Here is a 22,159-nt window from a genome sequence, read left to right on the forward strand (position 1 = left end):
ATCTCTAAAATACCCACCAGGAATGACCATGACCTCGGTTATCCTGTGTACATCTTCACTGTTATGACATCATGTGTTTATATTTATGTGAGAAATAGAGATGTATTTTTATTTTACACTGAGGGTGTAATGCTACAAATCACAACTTCACAGTCACGTGATGGTTTCTGTCATGTTTCCTCACATATATAAAGAACAAAAACTTGCACAAAATTTAAGAAATGAAATAACATTTTCCTGAAATGTTTTATGTATTTCACATAATCAACTTAAAAACTGAACATGAAGCATATAATTCATAGTTAGTTTTTTTTATGGTACTCGTAAAATACTGCAGTTGAACTTTTTGGTTTGGTTGTTTGTTTTTACACCCTGAGTACGCAAGTACATAATTTAAGAATTTTTTTGCTAAACAGACTAAACTTTGGAACATTAATGACTTTTAAAATAAATAAAGACAGGATGAGATTGCTTCACTGTTGTCCTCAATAAGCATGTTAAAAAAGTAGTGCAGACTAATTAAGTTCCTGGTACTTCAGAATATTCTCTGGTTCCACCACTGTTAACACTATACAGTCATTCTGATCAGATACTAGTTCCTGAGTACTGGCCATAGGGTAAGTCTTCTTCTTCTTGCTGTTTTTTTTTTCAGGTCCTAAGATGGTGGCGGTGAGGAACTATCACGGCACTCCGGCACCACCAGGGAAGTTGGCGTTGTCATTTCAGACTGGAGACTTCATCGAGCTTCTGAAGGGAGATCCTGACACTACGTGGTGGGAGGTACAGTCACTATGTTTACAACAAAATCCTCCTAAAATTAAATGTTGTATCATCTCATTGTGTTTGCTGCTTGAATTTTTCCACAGGGGGCAAAAAAAGTCCATTAGGGATGATGGGTGGAGCATCCTCAATTTCAAGAAAAGAAGTTGTACAATTTGTTTACAGAGAAAATAAAGTCAGAATTTAAAGAAAAGATACTGTAATAATAAGAATAAAATAGAGCTAATGCAAGTGAAATGGACAATAACACGTTTTGTGAAAACTAATTACAAAATCCTCCAGTGAGAATGGTTATTAAACAAAACAAGAATAAAGTTAGAATTTGAGAGAAAAAACTCACTGAAAATTCAGTGTCAGTCTCCACTGAATTACAAACCAGATGCTGCCTGCTGTTTGATTGACACATCACAACAACTAATCCTCACAAATCACATTTAGACTTTTGCAGCATCCATCCATCCATCCATCCATCCATCCATTTTCTTCCGCTTTATCCGGAGTCGGGTCGCGGGGGCAGCAGCTCAAGCAAAGCCGCCCAGACCTCCCCATCCACACACACCTCCTTTTGCAACATTAAAACTTTAATCTCATATTGTTTTTCAGAGGTCTTCATGTATTCATCACGTGTGCGCAATAATGTTTTGTTTAGTTTTTTTGTGTGTGTGTTTTGACCCTTTTTCTGTTTAAATGTTTGACGTATGAGAGAAGATCAGTCAGAACTGCAGTGAAGACGATTGATGTTCTGTATTTGCAGCATCGTAAATCAACTTTTTTTCTTCCAGTTTTCTGCTCGATCACAAGACAGAGTGTGTTTGGCGACATGTGGAAGAAATTTATTTCCACTTAAAAATCATGGGGTTTTTTTGTGTAGTGGGACACTTTAAAGGACATGTCGCATGTGTTTTAACATCCCAGTTAAAACACACTTCCAGGTACTCATGATTGTAAATATCCCTGCACACATGCACTCATAATTAGTGGTTTCTGATGTGGGGTTTTTTTTTTTTTTTTTTTTTTTTTTTTATGTTCTTACTCAGCAATTCTCCGCATTTCTCTGCGTGAAACGTAGTTAAGAGCAAAACAGAAACATTCCAGACAGAGACAGATAGAGCAAAACAAATGCTATTCTGTCCGATAACGAAGCTTTGGAGCTTTTATTTGAAAGCAGTGGCTCGGATTTACAGAGGAGACGACACACTTCACCCTGAAACTCAACTTTTTCAGAGTCTGACGGATTTTGAAACTTAGTGTGGTGACGCCGCTGTTTGTCACAGCTGCTGGTTTTACTGCTGCTGTGATCCCGGACATGCCTGGACATGCAGATGTATGTCACGTATTGGAAAAACTCAGAAGATGCTATTTTCAGGATATAATGGACTCTCTAATGTACCACAAGACAGAGCTGCAATCAGACATTATGCACCTACGCACGCGCATAATGTCCGATCAGAACCTGAGAGCAAGTGGATCTGGACATTATTCTCTGGCCGAGTGGAACTTGAAAATGATCTCTGGCTGTGGATCCGAGTGACTGAGGACGAGTGGACCATTCCATGGCTGGTGATCGCAATTGCGATCATGCGCGCGCGTGAAGGCTTGTTTTTGTGGACTTATTTGGAAATCTTTACACTGGGGTGAGTGGAATGTTTGTTTTTTTTTCATCTTTTGCTTTGTGTTCTTTCAGTGAAAGTACTTTTTTTTAACTTTGTGTGTGTGGGTGTGTGTGGCAGCTGTTTTAACCCCAAATTTAGATGGACATCTGGCTGAATTTGAGCAATATATAATCAGTATTAAGCTTTGTAAACTCTTAAATGTCATAAAACTGTCAATCTCTATAAGGAACTTTTAAAAGATAATTAATGTTGAATAATCCCTTTAAAAACAGCTGACATGCGAGTTAAAACGGCTGTTACTCTGTTTTAACCCACATGTCAGCTGTTTATTTATTGCAGCTTAATGGATGTGGAATGTCTCCGTGACATTTGTACAGGCAACATGATGACACAGACATATATATTTATTTGATTTTTCACAGTTATATGCAACACTTAATCAGCGTTTTTAACAGGTTGTGTTTAAGACTAATTGCCGCAGGTGCAAAAATCCTTTTCACAGCTGCTTCTTTTACCGTGACTGCATCAAAATGAACAGTTATCACTTAAAAATGAGTCGTCATAACATGCCACCACACTTGTGTAAACTTTGGAATTAATCTGTGCTTCTGTTCTTAACGTTAACAAATACATTCCATTGAAGCGTACGCTGGGATGCTCCTAACACCTACGTCAGCTGTCGGAAGCACGAGTACTCACGAGTACTTTGTTTTCAGAGGTCTCCGTAGCTGTTTGCTGCGATTGCCTTATACTTTGAAACCGGTTACAGAAGTGCACAAAGTAATCTTGGTTGATCATCGGATGGTCACTAACAGCCTAAATCTAAATTGTTATGATTTCAGTGCGACATGTCCTTTAATTTGTTGGGGTGATGTTGAAGTGTTTTGCTTCTAAAGTCAGACGTCTGTAAATGTTCTGAGTCTGATGGTTGACGTTTAGTCTATTGTTGTTGTTGTTTTTGTTTGTTTGTTTGTTTTTTTCAGGGTGGGCTTTTTAATTTCTGTTTCTTTCAGGGCAAAATGATCCAAACACAAAAGAGCGGCTTCTTTCCCAGTTCATGTGTAAAACCTTATTTGGACCCAAAGGTACGTTCACCTGTAAATGCCTAAAATCATTTCTTGTCGCTGGACAACACTTGAACTTTATACATGGAATGTTGTATTGACACACTGCTCATGCTTCAGTTCTGTTCTTTTGTTTGTTTGTTTTTTTTTGTTTTGTTTTTTAGCCCTTCCCGTCATTATCCAGCCGGCAGTCATCGAAAGAGGTGGATTATTACGGATACCCTTGGTAAATTGTTCTTGTGTCACCAACCGAATGGTCCCCCCTAAAAATCGGTCCGCCCTGCCTTCACTGCACGTCATCAGCCGTGGTTCACTGATTATCACCTCATTTCTGCTTAAAACTGCACTCCAGTCATCATCTTTCTCAGCGACAGATATCTGAAGCTTTTGTACAATCATGTCCACATAAATCTAGTATTATTTCATCATAAAAGACGGAGGAAGCGATCAGAGCACCGCAGCTACACGAGCTGCTAGCTGATGCGTTCACTGCGCGTCGCTCATTTCAAAGCGTCACAGAGTATGGCCTCGTTTCTGCTTTAAACTGACTTTAGAACGGCTTTACATTTTGGTTTTACCTTTAACATGTGATGGTTAATAATCCCATTAATCCATTTGATCACTTTGAGTGAAGAGACATTTTGGAGCTGCTGACCCCCAAAATGACGCATGCACAGTGGAGGCAGGACGGACAAATTTTTATTTGTGTGTGTGTGTGTGTGTGTGGGGGGGTCATTTTAAAAAGATAAGAATTTTTAGCTGTGGGAGATGATTCGTACATAATTACTCAATTTTTTTGTCGTGAGGAGTATAATTAAATAAATGTTTTTCATTTATTTCTACATTTTCATGCTTCACTTATTTGGTGCTATTTTTTTATATTTCTGCATTTATTCTTTTATTTCTAACTGTATGCTAATAAGGTAGGACGTCCTAACCTTCCCCAGTGCAGGATTGATTAAAGAGGCGGAGTCAGTTTATTTATTATTTAACCCTCTCCTGATCACATTGATTATTGGCTTAAAAAAAACTTACTGTTTCCACCCTTTTCAGCTTCAGCTGTCCTACCAACCACCTTACACTAGAAATCAGCACACTGTGCCTTTAGCATAGCTAGCTTGTACCACGTAGGCATGATCAGACTTGTTTGCTTCTTTCTGTTTCACCAGGTTGTCCAGTCTTTCTTTAAGCTGAGGTTAAGACCGCTTCCCAATTTGCGAGCAGACGCAGAAATAAATTACTGAAAAAAGCAGATGTGCAAAAATAAATGTAGATGAGGTATTTAACTGTAGAAATAACTACATTTAATTGAATTATTTATTTATTAATTTTTCTTCCTTTATACAACTCTTGAATCATGCTGGGAAGAATGGGAAAAATAAAATAAAAACGTGAGAGGGAGCTATGTGGGGGCTTTCTTAATCCGAGTGCTCCTCGACTGGTTTTTGCAAAGTGTGTTTTTGGGTGCAGTGAAACTCAGGTGACTTCACTTCTCACCGTGTCGCTCGGCAGGTTTGCGGGTAACATGGAGCGTCAGCAGGCCGACAACCTCCTAAAGTCACACAGCAGCGGAACATACCTGATCCGAGAACGGACGGCGGAGGCAGAGAGATTCGCCATCAGCATCAAGTGAGTGTTTGGCATCTTTCGACAACCTCATGGCTGCAGTGAAGCACCGCCGAGTGTTTCTCGTCATGGAGAGGAAACGGGTGCGAGGCATCAGCGATGTTTGGAGACAAAAAAGTGTTCACACATGTCTTTTTAAGTCTGAGGACGAGTTCAAATGGACTTGGGTTTTTTAATAAACACCAAAACATAAACAGTCTTTAATCTGAGGGTGAAATAATTTCACCTCGTTAAGTAGAACAACAGCCAGAAATGGAATGGAACACACAAAAAAGCATCTGAGTAATTTAGTTTTAATGTCATTCAGATTAAAATCACTTACCTTCACTTTGAGAGGTAAATTTGTACAAACACTCCAATCAGTGAACTTAAAAAAGGTCAAATCAGACTGTCATAAAACGAAGATGAGTCACATAGTCCATGTAAAAAAAAAAAACACACACCTGCCAATGTATAAATGAATCAGCATATTCTGCAATTACCTATAAAGTCCATGAGGCTGTGGTTAGTGTCATTGCTTCCAAATCAGAAGGCTATCAGTTCAAGAACATCCTGCCCACTTGCCACGTAATGTGGAGTCAGGAAGCATGATAAGCTTAACACATTAAATGTGTATCCATACGGGATCTGTTATGGCGAGCAAAAAGGAAGAAGTCGACCACTAATGGCTAGCCTAAATAGCAAGCTTGGCTAGTTGGCATGCAGCTTGCTACATTTGTTTGTGAATAAAAGTGTTCTGAAATCATCAGACTGTTGCCCATTTGGGAATTATTTACTGTAATTAGTTTTTTAAAAGTGATTTAAATGCTGTAGCTGATGTTTGTACAAGATTGTTCGCGCATACAAACACGTTTACGTCACCAAACGTACACCTCCACCATATGTTTTCTCATTGGACCTGTTTGTGTTGCTTTGTAATTATTCAGTCTCATCTGTCTGTATTTTTGATTTGTTTGTTTACAGATTTAACGATGAAGTGAAGCACATTAAAGTCATCGAGAAAGACAGCTGGATTCACATCACCGAGGCCAAGAAGTTCGAGAGTCTTCTGGTGAGTCCAGAGTGTCAAGGACTTTCATCACTGAGTAATAGTTTCTGATTCATTGAGGGGTTGAAGGCCATGTTTTGAGCTTCAGTTCTGGCTGCAGCCTGCAGATATACTCTTCTAATCAATTAAGTTATTGATTTTGGTTTTGTCTACAGGGTTCTCAGCGTAATGGGATGGAAAAATCACCTTAAAAAGCCGGGGGTTCGGAGGATGCTTAGGGTTCGTGCCCCCCCCCCCAGCTTTGGCATTATGGGCTTAGAAAGGGCCTTCTTTGTTAGTCTAAATAAATATAAATATACCAACATCTGATGTCCAGGCAGAAGAAGAGAACGTCTCTGTGTTTCAAAATGTGAAGAAAGAGTTTCCAAAACCAATTTGAAGTTGAGGCTGCAGATGACACTTTCATCTGGTTCATGTGCCGAAAGTCCAGCTCACCTGTCGTCTCTGCAAACTCACACCTGCTGCTACGCTTCTAAATAAAACAAATGCTCTTTGTACAGCAACTATTTTATTATTTCAAAAAACCTTTTCCTTATTTTAACATTAAATGAAGGAATCAATCATCATGGTTTTAAAGGACTTTAGCAATTTAGATTTAGGCTGTTAGTGACCATCCGATGATCCACCGGGATTACTTTGTGCACTTCCATGACTGATTTCAAAGTATATGGCATTCGCAGCAAACAGCTATGTAGATGTCCGAAAACAAAAGTACTCGGGTGTTTCCAACAAGTGATGTCACAACTCGAAGTGTCCCATCGTGCGTTTCAATGGAATGCAGCTGATAACGTTAAGAACGGAGGCACAGATTAATTCCAAAGTTGAGATAAGTGTGATGTTGTGTTATGATGTTTTTAAGTGATAACTGTTAATTATGATGGAGTCACGGTAAAATCTGCGGCTCCAAAAAGGTTGATGTGCACTGAGTCATAAATGCAGCCTGTCAGTAACCATCTCTGCTCCAAGTTCAGCTTTGTGCACGATTAATTATGAATGTTGTTGTCATGAAAATCTAAAAAAAAAACATACATCTGCTGCCGGGGGAAACGATGTCTCCTCAGCTGCACAGCGTGTGCGCACACACATACACACACAGCAAGCTTTGCAGCACACATTCCAGCTCCAAATTTACACTCTCTCACAGTGGGGAAAAAAAAAAATCTAGCCAAAAAACACAAAAGGGGAACATGCCACACGCACCGTCGAGTTGTGGATTCATTTCCAAATTTAAACTTCATACAATCAAAGTAACATGCGCGTGTGAAATCGCTGGCTGCAGCTCTGCCTCTCTCGATTGTAGTGCGCAAAATAACGTCCATGAACTCCTGGAAATAATGTATTCTGACTTTTTCATATGTAGCAAATCCATCTCCGTGTCCAGGCAGCCTGTTAAAAATAGTGTCAGATGTCCCACGTCCATGTCCACAGCTTCAGTAAACCAGCATCCACACCAACAGTGTGTCACTTTGGGCTCCTAAATCTAACATTCTGCAAAAGTTAAGAGTTTCAGGGTGAAGTGCCGTGCAGCATTTTATTTATTTATTTATTTTTTTGGTACAAGAGGAGGTATTAAACAATTGTGGGAGAATAGTGGCTCTGAGAGGCTCTTAGAGGCAGAATATTCGGCTAACGAAGCTCATCTCTGAGTGTGGCATTAATTTCAAGAAGTTCAAAATTTAGCAACAACAGCGTGGGGCAGTTTGTATGCAAGTTACTAAGAGGACAAACAAGGATTTTAGAGGCATGTTTGTGATGACGATGAGGCTGTAAAAGCCCATTATCCGATGGCCTGGCAGCTACAAGGACAGGCAATTTTTGGCAAGCTCCGCTCTGTCACGCACTACAATCCCACCTGCTTTGTGCGCCTGACGCTGTATATAAAATAATTATTTTGTAGCGGATTAATCATTTTCTGTCAGAGCTTGGATGTTGAAAACACCTCTAATCGCTTCTGGAATTGCAGAGGATTGTTTCATAAGGACCTTTTTTTCCTTTCTCTCTCTCTCGTGCACTGAGCTGGAGAACATATTTGAAACAGCTTAATTATTTGTAATTTTTTATTGTAATACCTTGGTAAAACAGTTGCATGTTCATTCCTTCTATTTAAGCAACGGTAAAACCATGTTTATGAAAGATTTAATATCTTATTAGTCGATCAGAGGAGCTCCACTGTGTCTACGCACTAACGCAATGACTCGCTCTCAAGACAGGCATTTAGGCAGGATACCAGCTTGCAGAAGAGTGATTTTTGCAGTCAGTAACAGATGAGCACAAAGTTAAAACTTGTATCGGTGTGAAAATGACTGTGTGTTTAAAGCCGTGGAAGAAGCCACGGATGGAAAGGAAGCCAGCGAGAAGTAGAACAGAGGTGGCTCTCCAGTAACACAGAACGGCAGCACATGCGCAAAAGAGCGATTTTGCAGACATTAACGGACAAACAACAAAGTTAAAAGTTGGATCAAGGTGTCAAAAGAAATAAAGCCAGCGAGAGGAAGTGCAGAGGTGACCTTCCAGGAACCTGTGGTTCGGTTCTAGCTGGTCTGGTGCTTTTAATGACTCTGGAACACAGGTGAACAGCAGCCTGGTGCATGGATGTGCACACCGGCCAAACTGTACTGGAGCGTCTATTTTTGGACTGCGTTTAAAAAAATGTGACATTTTTAATGGATGCTGTGAATTGAAAACCCACACTTTAAAGGGACCAAGTGTGGGAGGGCTGGAGGTTTGGATCAAACGGATACCTAAACGCGCACCAACGTTGCGTTACATGGCGCTACATGGATCATATGGGGCTTGATGTGGATCATATGCAGCAGCACGAGCCATTCAAGGCTAGACGGGGCTCAAATGACAGGTTGGTCATGGCTCACGAGAGGCTGATACCTGCCACATGTGAGGTACAGAGAGGCACATAGAGGCGCCTTAGTTACAGCTACGTGATAGCTTAAAATTTGGACCATTCTTCAAATAATCGCTGACACACCCATGCATGGCTCATTATTCATGGCTTATTATTCGGTGGGACCGGTGCTTTAGTTGCTTGACTCATAAAATGTCAGAAAATGGTGAAAAATATCAATCAGTGTTTCCCAAAGCCCAAAAAGATGTCCTTGTTTGTATTAACAACCGAAAAATATACAGTAAAAAAAAACAAACAAAAATTACATTAATAAATAATCAAATAAATGATTAGTTATTGCAGCTTTACATTAAAGTTTCTGATATGATTTGTGTTGCCCATATGCATAATTTAACTATTATAAATGAATTCCTCTTTTGTTTTTGGATGCAGTTTATACTTTGTGCATCCTCTCTTCAGGGTGACACGGTAAATGGACTGCATTTATATAGCGTTTTTCCATCTGCATCAGACGCTTAAAGTGCTTTACAGTTATGCCTCACATTCACCCCGATGTCAGGGTGCTGCCATACATGGCGCTCACTACACACCGGGAGCAATACACGTTGCTGTCATAGTGATTGGAGTGTTTGTACAAATTTACCTCTCAAAGTGAAGGTAAGTGATTTTAATCTGAATGACATTAAAACTAAATTACTCAGCTGCTTTTTTGTGTGTTCCATTCCATTTCTGGCTGTTGTTCTCAAGCACATTGATGCCATAAAAGACAAAGAGAGCAAAAAATAACAACTGGTTCAAAACAAACAGAGTAAAAGGAGGAACACATCAGATATGCACTTAAATAACACTTTGATCTCAGTGTTAAATAAATCAGTACGAGAGTGTCAATCTGATATTTTTTGGTTGTGTTTGAACAGGAACTGGTGGAGTATTATCAGTCCCATTCACTGAAAGAAAGCTTCAAACTGTTGGACACGACGCTGCGATACCCTTACAAGTCCAGAGAGCGCTCGCTAACACGGACCACGACTCGCTCGCCAGGTAACAGATAAAAAAAGAAAAAAAATTAATAAATCACAGAGTACAAATGAAAACAAGAGCAATCCAATAAAATGTCATCAAGAGGACCTGAAGCTGAGTGTTAACATTTAATGAGCATCATTTAGCAACTATTAATTATTCAAGGAAATATCTGTTTAAACACCAGTTAGATATTAACTAAAATCATAAATGTGACATTCAACTCAGCCACATGGTGTGTGCTACCAGTGAATTCTAAGTGCTGGCCCCAAGCCCGGATAAATGCGTAGGGTTGCATTAGGAAGGGCTCTGGTGTAAAACAAACCAACCCAACAGTGCAGACTAAAAATCTTATTTCCATACTGAATCGGTCGAGGCCCAGGTTAACGACCACCAACTGCGTGAAAAAATAATACAACAGTTTAAGAACAATGTTTCTCAATGTTCAATTGCAAGGAATTTAGGGATTCCATCATCTACAGTCCATAATATAATCAGAAGATTCAGAAAATCTGGAGAACTTTCTACACATAAGCGGCAAGGCCGAAAAAGGCGGCACTGGATTAAAAACCGACACTGTGTAAAGGATCTTACCGTGTGGGCTCAGGAACACTTCAGAAAACCATTGTGAGTTAACACAGTTCGTAGCTACATCTACAAGTGCACGTTAAAACTCTACCATGCAAAGCGACATGTACAGACGAGGGACCCAGGGTATATAGGGAGAAGGATGCTGAGGATGGAGCCACCAGGTAGGAGAAGAGGGAGGCCAAAGAGGAGGTTTATGGATGTGCTGAGGGAGGACATGCAGGTGGTTGGTGTGACAGAGGAAGATACAGAGGACAGGCTGAGATGGAAATGATTGATCTGATTGATCCTAACAGGAGAGAAGAGAAGAAGAAGATGATGATAAATGTGACATTCTTGTTGTTTTCTGCATAATCAAAAAAAAAAATCTTTACTTGCATCATGGTGTTGATTTTAATGATGTAACCGAATAACCCAAATCCAGGGGAAAGGCAAAAAAAAGTCCTTTAACAAAAAAAAAGTTATTCTGTAATTTTACTGTAAGTTGTACTATAAATTCTTGGTTCACATAAATATCTGACAAGTCTGAGGAATTATTAATAACAATGAGGAGAGGTTTTTTTTCCTGTGTTTATTGACTAACAGTATAAACGGCCAGTCTGGTTTTCCTGACTGAAGGGGTCGTGGAGGATGCCGTCCCACTGTTCTGGAGGTTCGCAGAGAACAGGTAGTGCTGTGGATCTTATTAAATCCACGGTCAGGGAGGTTGAAATTAATGAGAGGCTCTGACCTCCTGTGTGGACCGCTGACTTTGAGGGAGGACAGATGGGTTTGTCATCCGGTTCTGGGTTGGCTGCCCTCTCTGACTGTGATTAGTCCGTATGAATACTGGCTCCTGTCCTACACTGGAACCTTTGTCTGGTCTGCAGAATATCCACCTGGCTGCTAAAAACCGGACTGTCTGGTTGAAAAATCTAAATTATGCGTTTGGCGTCATTTGGTGTCAGTGCGTGTATTAATTTCTAAAGAGGTGGGCTTGAGGATGTGAGTCATCACTCTAAAGTCAGGTATCACTTTGTTTTTTATTAAAGGTGTAGTTCCTTTCGATTATTTACAAAAGTGAGAAAAAAATGTTGCAGGAAAGTATTCATTTTGGTGGATTCATGGCAAATATCTTGAGTTAAGAGGTCTTTAAGGACAACATACCTAAAGAGATAAGGTTTGTATTGTACGAGGTCTATTAGAAAAGTATCCGACCTTATTATTTTTTTCAAAAACCATATGGATTTGAATCACGTGTGATTACATCAGACATGCTTCAACCGTCTTGGGCATGCGAGAGTTTTTTCACGCCTGTCGGTTACGTCATTCGCCTGTGGGCAGTCTTTGAGTGAGGAGTGGCCCACCCTCTCGTTGATTTTTTTTCATTGTTTAGGAATGGCCCAGAGACTGCTGCTTTGTTTGATCAAAATTTTTCAAAACTGTAAGGCACAACTGAGTGGACACCATTCGATAAATTCAACTGGTTTTCGGTAAAAATTTTAACGGCTGGTGAGAGATTTTGGTCTGGTAGTGTCGCCGTAAGGACAGCCCACGGCACCTGACGGCGATCTGCGCTTCGAGGCGGCAGCGTCTCGCCGTTTCAAGTTGAAAACTTCCACATTTCAGGCTCTGTTGACCCAGTAAGTCGTCAGAGAACAGAGAACTTTCAGAAGAAGTCGGCATGAGGAGTTTATTCGGACATTCCATTGTTAACGGACATTTTGTAATGAAAGAACGTGCGGGCAGAGTCGCATGTCGGGCTGGACCCGACCGCGGGGGGTCGCGACAGGAAAAACACCTCCGTTGGAAACCTTAACGGGCAACTTGGAACATGCCCAAGCTGTTAAACAATTTCTCAGTTACTCACTTGTTGAAAGCCATCAAAAGCCACCTGAATTTTACAAATGGTTTTCAACACGGAGGTGTTTTTGCTGTCGCGGCGCACACAGATTTGCTGAGTCGTCACGGAAACGACTCGGCGAATTTGCGCGCACGTCTTTCATTACAAAATGTCCTTAAACAGTGGAATGTCCGCATAAAGTCCTCATGCCGGCCTCTTCTGAATCTTCTCTGTTCTCTCACGACGTCCTGGGTGCATTAAGCCTTAAATTAGGATGTTTTCAGGTCGAAACAGGTCGATGACGGCGCCTGGAAGCGCTGCACGACGTCCCACTGCGTGGGAAGTCCTTACACCGACAGAAACACCCCATAATCTCTCATCAGCCATTAAACTTTTCACCGAAAACCAGCTTAATTTCTCGAATAGTGTCCACTCGGATATTCCTCACAGGTCCAGAAAAATTTTGATAAAGCAACGCGCACCATCTCGAACAGCATGTGAAACAAAGGAATTCAGCCGAGAGGGCGGGACCACATCTCACTCAAGGCCTGCCCACAAGGAAATGACGTCACCGACGCGTGAAAAAACTCACGCATGCGCACGAGGGTTCAAGCATGATTGGTGTAATCGCACGTCATTGAAATCCATATAGTTAAAAAAATAAATAAAAGGGTAGGTTTATTATCTAATAGACCTCGTATTTGTTAGAAACTGGGAACATGAAATTTCTGACTTCCGATGAGGCAAAATGCATAGTTTGGTAAAGCAATGGAAAAATCTCCTCACTGGCTTGTTTTGGCAAGCCAGATTAAAAAAGCAAACAAAAGACAGGAACCATGACTAACGTTAGCATTAACCGCTGATAGCAGTCAGTATGTTTTGTCTTTACCCACAATGCAAAAGTTCCGGTTTGTGATTCCGTCCATGTGAGTTCACATTTTCAGTGCCAATATTTCCAATCTTTGGAAATACACTCAACAAAAATATAAACGCAACACACTTGGTTTTGCTCCCATTTTGTATGAGATGAACTCAAAGCTCTAAAACTTTTTCCACATACACAATATCACCATATTGTTCACAAACCAGTCTAAATCTCTGATAGTGAGCACTTCTCCTTTGCTGAGATAATCCATCCCACCTCACAGGTGTGCCATATCAAGATGCTGATTAGACACCATGGTTAGTGCACAGGTGTGCCTTAGACTGCCCACAATAAAAGGCCACTCTGAAAGGTGCAGTTTTATCACACAGCACAATACCACAGATGTCGCAAGATTTGAAGGAGCGTGCAATTGGCATGCTGACAGCAGGAATGTCAACCAGAGCTGTTGCTCGTGTATTGAATGTTCATTTCTCTACCATAAGCCGTCTCCAAAGGCGTTTCAGAGAATTTGGAGTACATCCAACCAGCCTCACAACCGCAGACCACGTGTAACCACACCAGCCCAGGACCTCCACATCCAGCATGTTCACATCCAAGATCGTCTGAGACCAGCCACTCGGACAGCTGCTGAAACAATCGGTTTGCATAACCAAAGAATTTCTGCAGAAACTGTCAGAAACCGTCTCAGGGAAGCTCATCTGCATGCTCGTCGTCCTCATTGGGGTCTCGACCTGACTCCAGTTCGTTGTCGTAACCGACTTGAGTGGGCAAATGCTCACATTCGCTGGCGTTTGGCACGTTGGAGAGGTGTTCTCTTCACGGATGAATCCCGGTTCACACTGTTCAGGGCAGATGGCAGACAGCGTGTGTGGCATCGTGTGGGTGAGCAGTTTTCTGATGTCATTGTTGTGGATCGAGTGGCCCATGGTGGCGGTGGGGTTATGGTATGGGCAGGCATCTGTTATGGACGAAGAACACAGGTGCATTTTATTGATGGCATTTTGAATGCACAGAGATACCGTGACAAGATCCTGAGGCCCATTGTTGTGCCATCCATCCAAGAACATCACCTCATGTTGCAGCAGGATAATGCACGGCCCCATGTTGCAAGGATCTGTACACAATTCTTGGAAGCTGAAAATGTCCCAGTTCTTGCATGGCCGGCATACTCACTGGACATGTCACCCATTGAGCATGTTTGGGATGCTGTGGACCGGCGTATACGACAGCGTGTACCAGTTCCTGCCAATATCCAGCAACTTCGCACAGCCATTGAAGAGGAGTGGACCAACATTCCACAGGCCACAATTGACAACCTGATCAACTCTATGCGAAGGAGATGTGTTGCACTACATGAGGCAAATGGTGGTCACACCAGATACTGACTGGTATCCCCCCCCCAATAAAACAAAACTGCACCTTTCAGAGTGGCCTTTTATTGTGGGCAGTCTAAGGCACACCTGTGCACTAATCATGGTGTCTAATCAGCATCTTGATATGGCACACCTGTGAGGTGGGATGGATTATCTCAGCAAAGGAGAAGTGCTCACTATCACAGATTTAGACTGGTTTGTGAACAATATTTGAGGGAAATGGTGATATTGTGTATGTGGAAAAAGTTTTAGATCTTTGAGTTCATCTCATACAAAATGGGAGCAAAACCAAAAGTGTTGCATTTATATTTTTGTTGAGTGTATTTCGAACATTGTTTTTGTCCGCGCGATATCTCACGAACCAGATGACCAGTTTCATACATATTTAACATAATGTTGTACTCAGGTGATCCCTGTCACCAATCAGTTACCGTGGCCTTGGGGTCAATTTCAAGGTCACAGCGATATATTCAAGATATTGTCATTGCCACACTTGTTAGTGTGATATCTCAAGAACCATTTGACTAATTTCATGCATATTTAGCATAAACGTGTGCATAAACGGGTGATCCCCCGACACTTTGTATTCCTGATTTGTGGGGACCGAAGGGATATGTCATCTCTCCTAGTGACTCTTGCCTTATTCTCGCCAAAGCTTAGGTGACTGTCAGGAAGGCAAACTGTAGCTGTCACAAACTTTTGTTCAGTCAACGGATAAAAACACCAGTAACTTAGAGTAAAGAGCAACAAACCACAAGGCTTCCAGCAATTTTACATACATACAGTACACTGTTGGTTTATAGGTAATGACAACTACCAGACATCATGCAGGAAAGTAATCCTGTTATGTCTGTTAACAGGAAAACTAGTTTAACATGGGGAAAAAAAATCTGTCCAGAACTCAACAACTAATCATGATCACAAAAAAAAGAGGTTCATGGAGGAAATGAAGAACACGAGTCTGCTAAAGTTGGAAATTCTGATAATCATCTTTGTGTTCTTCTTAACAGACTTATTGACAGCAGTTTTGCACGTCTTTTAACCACTAATTTCTGCACCTGAACTTCTGAAGATTGTCCGGCTTTTTTATCCTCTTAACTCTTCTTCTTGTGTCCGCCTGCTCCTCAGTGTGTTTTCCAGCTCCTCTCTTTCTGTTTCTATTTCTCTTCCTCTCAGCAGCCACCTGCGCCTCCTACAACTTCTCCTTCCTCAGTCCACAAGGCCTCAACTTCTCCTCCTCTCAGACCTCCGCTCCCTTTTGGTCAGGTACTCTCTCTCTCTCTCTCTCTCTCTCTCTCTCTCTCGCTCTGTACTTTCTTCCTGTTTGTTCTTATCGTAACTCCCCGATGTAATTCTGCATGTTTGAGTCTATGAGATTTGACGGTCACCTGACTGTGCTGAGCGCCGCTTGTTTCCGTGTTGACAGTGTTTACACCGCGGGTGGTCAGCACGGCGGTGGCTCGCTATAACTTTGCGGCGCGAGACATGAGAGAGCTGTCACTGCGAGAAGGCGACATCGTCAAAATCTACAGCAAGATTGGCGGAGACCAGGGCTGGTGGAAAGGAGAGGCCAATGGACGGGTAAGTGAACACTCGACCAGGATTTGTTTCAAAAAGTCCTAGGACATCTTCTTACAGAATGTTTTATATGTTTGAATGCATTATAGGTTATTACCAATCATTTTCCAAAACACAAACTCAAAGATTACAGCCACAAATGTTATTAAAAAGTTGTGGAATTTCAACCAGTGTGTCATGGAGAGTTGAGCCTAGGTGAGCCTAGGTTTGATGCGTTTTCTTGTATCTCTGATACACACCATCATGAAGCTATGACTGAGGATGTGACAGAAAATCACAGCACCAGAAGCCTATAACTCCTTCCAAGCTGTCTTGGTGGCTTCCCTCACAAATTTCATTTGTGCATCGTCACTGTGTCCTCCAGTCAGCTTTACCTCACAGAACCATACTGTTTGTATTTCTTAATGATTGATGGAAATAAGTTCCAAGACTTCTTCAGTGACTTGGTTCATGTATCCATCCCCCAGTTTGTTGGGAAAAAAGAAGCTGGCAGTAAAAGTGATGATTATTATTATTATATATTATATAATAATTTGTATATATATTATATACAATAATCCTAATATGTATATGTCGCGGACATGAACGAGCAAAGCTCGTCAGCATCTCACCATGTCATTTAGGTCCTTCAGAATGAATTTTGAGTAAATGCTTCAGGGAAGCATTAGCATAGCAAAAACCTTTCAGCTTCCCCCCAGACCCCCCGCCTTTTTAAGCATTTTTCTTTATTTGCCTCTCACATGCCTGGAAAAGCTCCTCGCCATCTAACCATGTCATTTAGGTCCTTCAGACTTTTTTTCAGTAAAATGGTTCTTGGGAGCATGAGCATGACTAAAACCTTTCAGCTTCTGGGGGAGCTCCACCCCCCAGACCCCCTGCCTTTTTAAGCATTTTCCTTATTTTGCCTTTCAGCTTCTGGAGGGGCTCTGCTCCCCATACCCCCCACCTTTATTTGCCTTTCAGTTGACCCCCCCAATTACAGTCCTCTTAACCCCCCCTAATTACATTCTTCTTAACCCCCTGCCACTTTAAGAATTTTTTTTAATGTAGATGTAAATTAATATTCAAAGTTTTCAGCTAGTTGACAGTAGGGCTGTACAATATGGCCAGATTATCCTATCTCAATATTGTTATGTCAGTATAATATATGATATGACTATGATGTCACTTAAAGTGCAGCACCAGTGAAAATTAAACATTCTTAAACAAAACAGTAATAATACCACACTCATTTTGCACTCATCATTGGAAACTTGAAATTTCAATAGGCAGCCAGGTAGGGGTCAATTGAAGAATTACACAGGGGTCAAAATTAAAAGATGCTCTAATCATATAGAAAACTACACCACATAATTTGCCTGGTCATAAAGATTCCAAAAAGGTATAGTTTGTGACTGAATATTATGGAGTTATGAGGTAAAAGCAGTAAGAATGGTGACAAAGTTCAGTTTCAGTTTGTACAGGGGTCAAAATTTAAAGTTGCTCCAATTTTAGTTTACAATAAATAAATAAATAAATAAATAATGATGCAAATTATTGGTTGAGCTAATCTGGTTTTAAAAAGTAACAGTTTGCATTATGTGTCATGCTTAGTTCATGTTACAGGGTAACATATGTCACATGTCAATAGAATCCAATGGACATTGACCTTGTTTGACCTTTACTTTGGAGACCAAGCATTCAGTACTGTCAGAACTATTCCATTTATTAATCCTATTAACTCAACCAATAATTTGCATCACTTTTTACCAAAATTAGAGCAACTCTTTACCTTTTGACCTCTGAACAAACTGAAATTGTTCGCATATCGCGCGAACAGATCCACAGAGGACGCCATCGCCGTAACTCTTTACTCTGCGCTGAGCCACCTGGAGCAGCAGCAGAGCTACGTTCGGATGCTCTTTGTGGATTACAGTTCAGCCTTCAATACAATAATCCCGGACATTCTCACTACAAAACTGGACGTTCTCAGCCTCCCCCCTCTCATATGTGCCTGGATCAAGGACTTCCTGACCAACCGACCCCAGACTGTGAGACTTGGCCCCCACCTCTCCTCCACCTGCACGCTGAGCATCGGCTTCCCACAGGGCTGTGTGCTGAGCCCCCTCCTATACTGCCTCTACACCTACGACTGCAGTTTGGCCCACCAAAACAACCTGGTGGTCAAGTTTGCTGACCACTGTGGTCGGACTCATCTCTAAGAATGATGAGACAGCTTATTGAGAGGAGGTCCTGAGCTGGCAGCCTGGTGTTCAGAGAATAACCTCGTACTGAACACCAAGAAAACCAAGGAAATCATCATTGACTACAGGAAGCACAGCACCGACCCACCTTCCCTTTTCATCAATGACGAGCGTGTGGAGAGGGTTCACGTCTTCAAGCTTCTCGGTGTCCTCATCTCTAATGATATATCCTGGTCTGTGAATATCACAGCAGTCACCAAGAAGGTCAGCAGTGGCTGCACTTCCTGCGAGTCTTCAGGAAGCACAAACTAGACTCCAACCTGCTGCTGACCTTCTACCAAGCATCCAGTCAGAGCCTGCTGACATACTGCATCACAGTATTGTATGGCAGCTGTACTGCTGCAGACAGGGAGAGGCTCCAGAGACTCGTAAAGACAGCCCAAAAGATCATTGGCTGCCCTCTCCCCTCCCTGATGGACATTTACAGCTCCCGCTGCCTTAGCAGAGCCCTAAACATCACTAAAGACAGCTCCCACCCTGGCTTTGAACTGTTTGACCTGATGCCCTCGCGGAGGCGCTACAGGTGTATTAAGACCAGAACAAACAGACTCAAAAAGAGTTTCTTTCCCAAAGCGGTAACCATCCTGAATTCCCGCATGCACCAACGATAATGTGCAATATTCCATCTCATGATGTGCAATATTTATAATTTTTCACAATGTATATTATAACATACTTATTCAATTTGATTGGAGCATTTTTAAATTTGGACCCCTGTGTAATTCTTCTATTGACCCCTACCTGGCCGCCTATGGAAAATTCAAGTGGCCAGTCATATTTTTTTTTAAGTGTAGTGTCTAATCTGTATTTGTGCTGAATTTGATGCTTGTATCACCATTTGAAGGATTGTTTCATTTATCTGCTGCACTAATAAGCCAACAGAGCATGAACCAGCTGCTGTCTGTTAGCTTTAACATGTGTATATAAGCTGCCCCCCCGAATTAAAGGAGAAAGGCTGCGTTTAACAAACTGGACCTCTTTTCTGGCGTAAAATATGGTCGTTTACTCACCAATATAAGTTTGGTGTGATTAGAAGTTCATACTTCAAATGACGTGTTCAGTTCAAATCTGAGGCAAACATTTTTCTTCTTCTACTAATGGCCCAGTCACACGGCACACGACGATTCCTGAACGAAGGGAAAAAGTAAAAAAAGTCACAATTCGTTGAGAAAAGGTAGACGAAAGAGCTTTTATCACCGAACAGTCTGCGAATCCTCACTGTCGACACGCTGCGCGTTCCATCTTGCTCCAATTAAAAAAAAAAAAAAGTGTGCCGTGGTCACTGCTGTATCACAGTATTATGTTCTAAGCCATATATATTGATTTATAACAGAAAACTGTCAAAAGGGAGAATAAATATGTGTAAAGATGATTGAATATATCAGAGCAGTAAATTAATCAGTGTGTGAACGCGCGCATTGACTCACATGTGTGGTTATTCCACCAGCTGATCACTAATCCACAATGTGAATTCTGCCTTCCAGAAGAGTTCTTTATATCATCATTTTGATTCATCTACCTGTTGCCACATGTACAGAAGGACTGGATTATCATTCCTACACTCATATTGTTATATTTAATACAAAATAATAAGCACACGCAGGAGCTCCTGCTGCCTCTGATGCTGCATTCAAGTACCGTCGGAAATTACACAACTTTTTTGTTGTTTCAAATTTAACAGTTGCTTGTGGCAAAATAATTAATTATATCCACACAAAAGATTAATTCTGGCCTATGTAAGGTGCCTGAGCCCATTGAACCTGACTCCCCCCACACACAGATAAAAAAATCCAAGCAAGCAGGCTGAGTTTGCCCTGTAATTTCCGACGGTACATGAAGCAGCAGCAGCCTCAGTGCTCGCAAACCGGCTTCTGCACTGTGTGAAAACATTCAGCTGCTCCAATGAAATCAAATTAAACAATGACGTTATAAAAAACTACACAAACGATTAAAAAACGTCAAGAACGACAGCAAAATGAAACACAGACGAATTGAGGTTTTTGTTGCCCTTCGTTCAAATTTTTCAACACTTTAAAAATCCTGACGAAGTTCCAGCTGCAGGAACGAAACTGCGCGAAGGTTAAACGATGCCAACGAAAGTCCAGGTTTCTTGTTTCATCAGGGCTTCGTCACCCTTCGTTAAGTGCCGTGTGACTGGGCCTTTAGGTGAATGAGAACTTTTTGTGGTACACAGCACTAACTACTGGACAGGAGCAACCTAGCAGTCAATGTGACTCACTAATTTCAAAATGCAGCTCTTTCAACCAGATGTGTGGTGCCGTGACACGTCAGTCATGTGTGTCCAATCACATTTCAGGGGAGTCCAGTGAAACCCTGGCTTCCACTCTAGCTCCACCCATGCCAGGAAGTGTTCAACATTTGACATTTCCTGTTTCACTGTGACTGAAAATTTGGCACTTTTTGTTTGAGTGTGAACCTGCCTCTGAGTTCCCGTGAGATCCCATGGGATCTTGTCTGTCAATCCAGGAAATGTTTGACATTTGAACATTTCCCATTTTACTGTGGATTAAAAATTTGGAACTTCCTGTACCATCAGTGAGCTTTGTGCCGCTGTGTGATGTTTCGCTCGTAATATTTAGTTGGTACTGTTAAATCTGGTAATTCCTCAAAAATTAATGCAATAATTTTGTTAAACGCCATGAAACTAAAGCTGAAAATTGACACTCCTTTGTTGCGGTGCAAAGATACACAAATCACAGCTGTCCAAATATTTTTGATCCTGACTACATATATTATTTTGCATGAAATAAAACAGAGGTTTAAATTTAATAAATGATCTATATCGCTATAGAATTGGTGTTCATGCGCTCCACTGAGTGCCCTTTTAGTTTATCTAAATAATTTGGGAGTATGGACTCCAAATTGTCTACACAGCAGGCAGCTGCTTCTGTGCTCACAATATAAACTGCCAGGACTCATTTCTGCATGGTACCGTGCTGCCCCCTTGTGGTTGCAGAGAACTAAACTGAAAACTAAACTTTTGTTTTTGTCTCATGCCTGCTGTTTTTTGTTGTTGTTTTTACTGAATATTCTCACGTCTGAAGGCATCTTCATGGAATCCTTTTTGTGTGTGTAATTATTTTTTCAGATCGGTTGGTTTCCCTCCACCTACGTGGATGAAGAAGGAGTCCAGTAAAACCTCTGCTGGAGCCGTCTGACTTTAAATCAGGAAACATCTTTTGTCTACTGTTCTCAATAGAAAATTGCTCTCCAGGAAAAATAACGAGGACTAAATTAAATTTTCAATGTTGTTTTGCTGGATTTCTCAGTGAGCATTTTGACTCCATTTATCGCCAATTATGCATCAGCTTTGTTTTTTGTTTTTTTCCTGTATGGGGGGAAAAAAAGTCCAACAGGAAGTGACAGTGGGTAGCTTTACTTTAAAAAGGCTTCCTTTTGTTGCAGGTCTGTGCAAGATGAAACAAATGTACAGTAGCAGATAATTTATTGAATAGAGATTATTACTAATGATTATTGTGAGGACATCAGTGTTGATTTTAGCAACAGCAGAGAATCAGAGGAGGAGGAGGGGAAAAAGATGCTGGTTTGATGTGGAGAACTTTTTTTTTTGCCTTAGTTGTCATGGTGATGCCTTGTGGGCTGACAGTAGCTGAGGACTCGTTTCAACTGCTTTTAC

At 41.2% G+C, this 22,159-nt stretch overlaps 1 protein-coding gene across 11 annotated transcripts in view; it reads left to right on the forward strand.

The window, feature by feature from the left end:
• Positions 1-22,054, forward strand: part of vav2 (vav 2 guanine nucleotide exchange factor) — a 544,057-nt gene extending 522,003 nt beyond the window's left edge. For 5 of the 11 annotated variants that reach the window (XM_034192800.1, XM_034192801.1, XM_034192795.1 and 2 more), the window contains 9 exons: positions 653-780; positions 3,407-3,478; positions 3,622-3,683; positions 4,970-5,086; positions 6,047-6,134; positions 9,909-10,032; positions 15,857-15,946; positions 16,107-16,261; positions 21,611-22,054. In XM_034192800.1, the coding sequence (XP_034048691.1) occupies positions 653-780; positions 3,407-3,478; positions 3,622-3,683; positions 4,970-5,086; positions 6,047-6,134; positions 9,909-10,032; positions 15,857-15,946; positions 16,107-16,261; positions 21,611-21,658 (884 nt within the window). In that variant the 3' untranslated portion in view covers positions 21,659-22,054. The remainder of the gene's footprint in view (positions 1-652; positions 781-3,406; positions 3,479-3,621; positions 3,684-4,969; positions 5,087-6,046; positions 6,135-9,908; positions 10,033-15,856; positions 15,947-16,106; positions 16,262-21,610) is intronic. The other 6 variants (XM_034192797.1, XM_034192805.1, XM_034192806.1 and 3 more) reach the window with 3 other exon arrangements.
• Positions 22,055-22,159: the final 105 nt, after the last annotated feature.

The sequence above is a fragment of the Thalassophryne amazonica genome, chromosome 17 (genome assembly GCF_902500255.1).
Source record: "Thalassophryne amazonica chromosome 17, fThaAma1.1, whole genome shotgun sequence".
Classification (NCBI taxonomy): Eukaryota; Metazoa; Chordata; class Actinopteri; order Batrachoidiformes; family Batrachoididae; genus Thalassophryne; species Thalassophryne amazonica.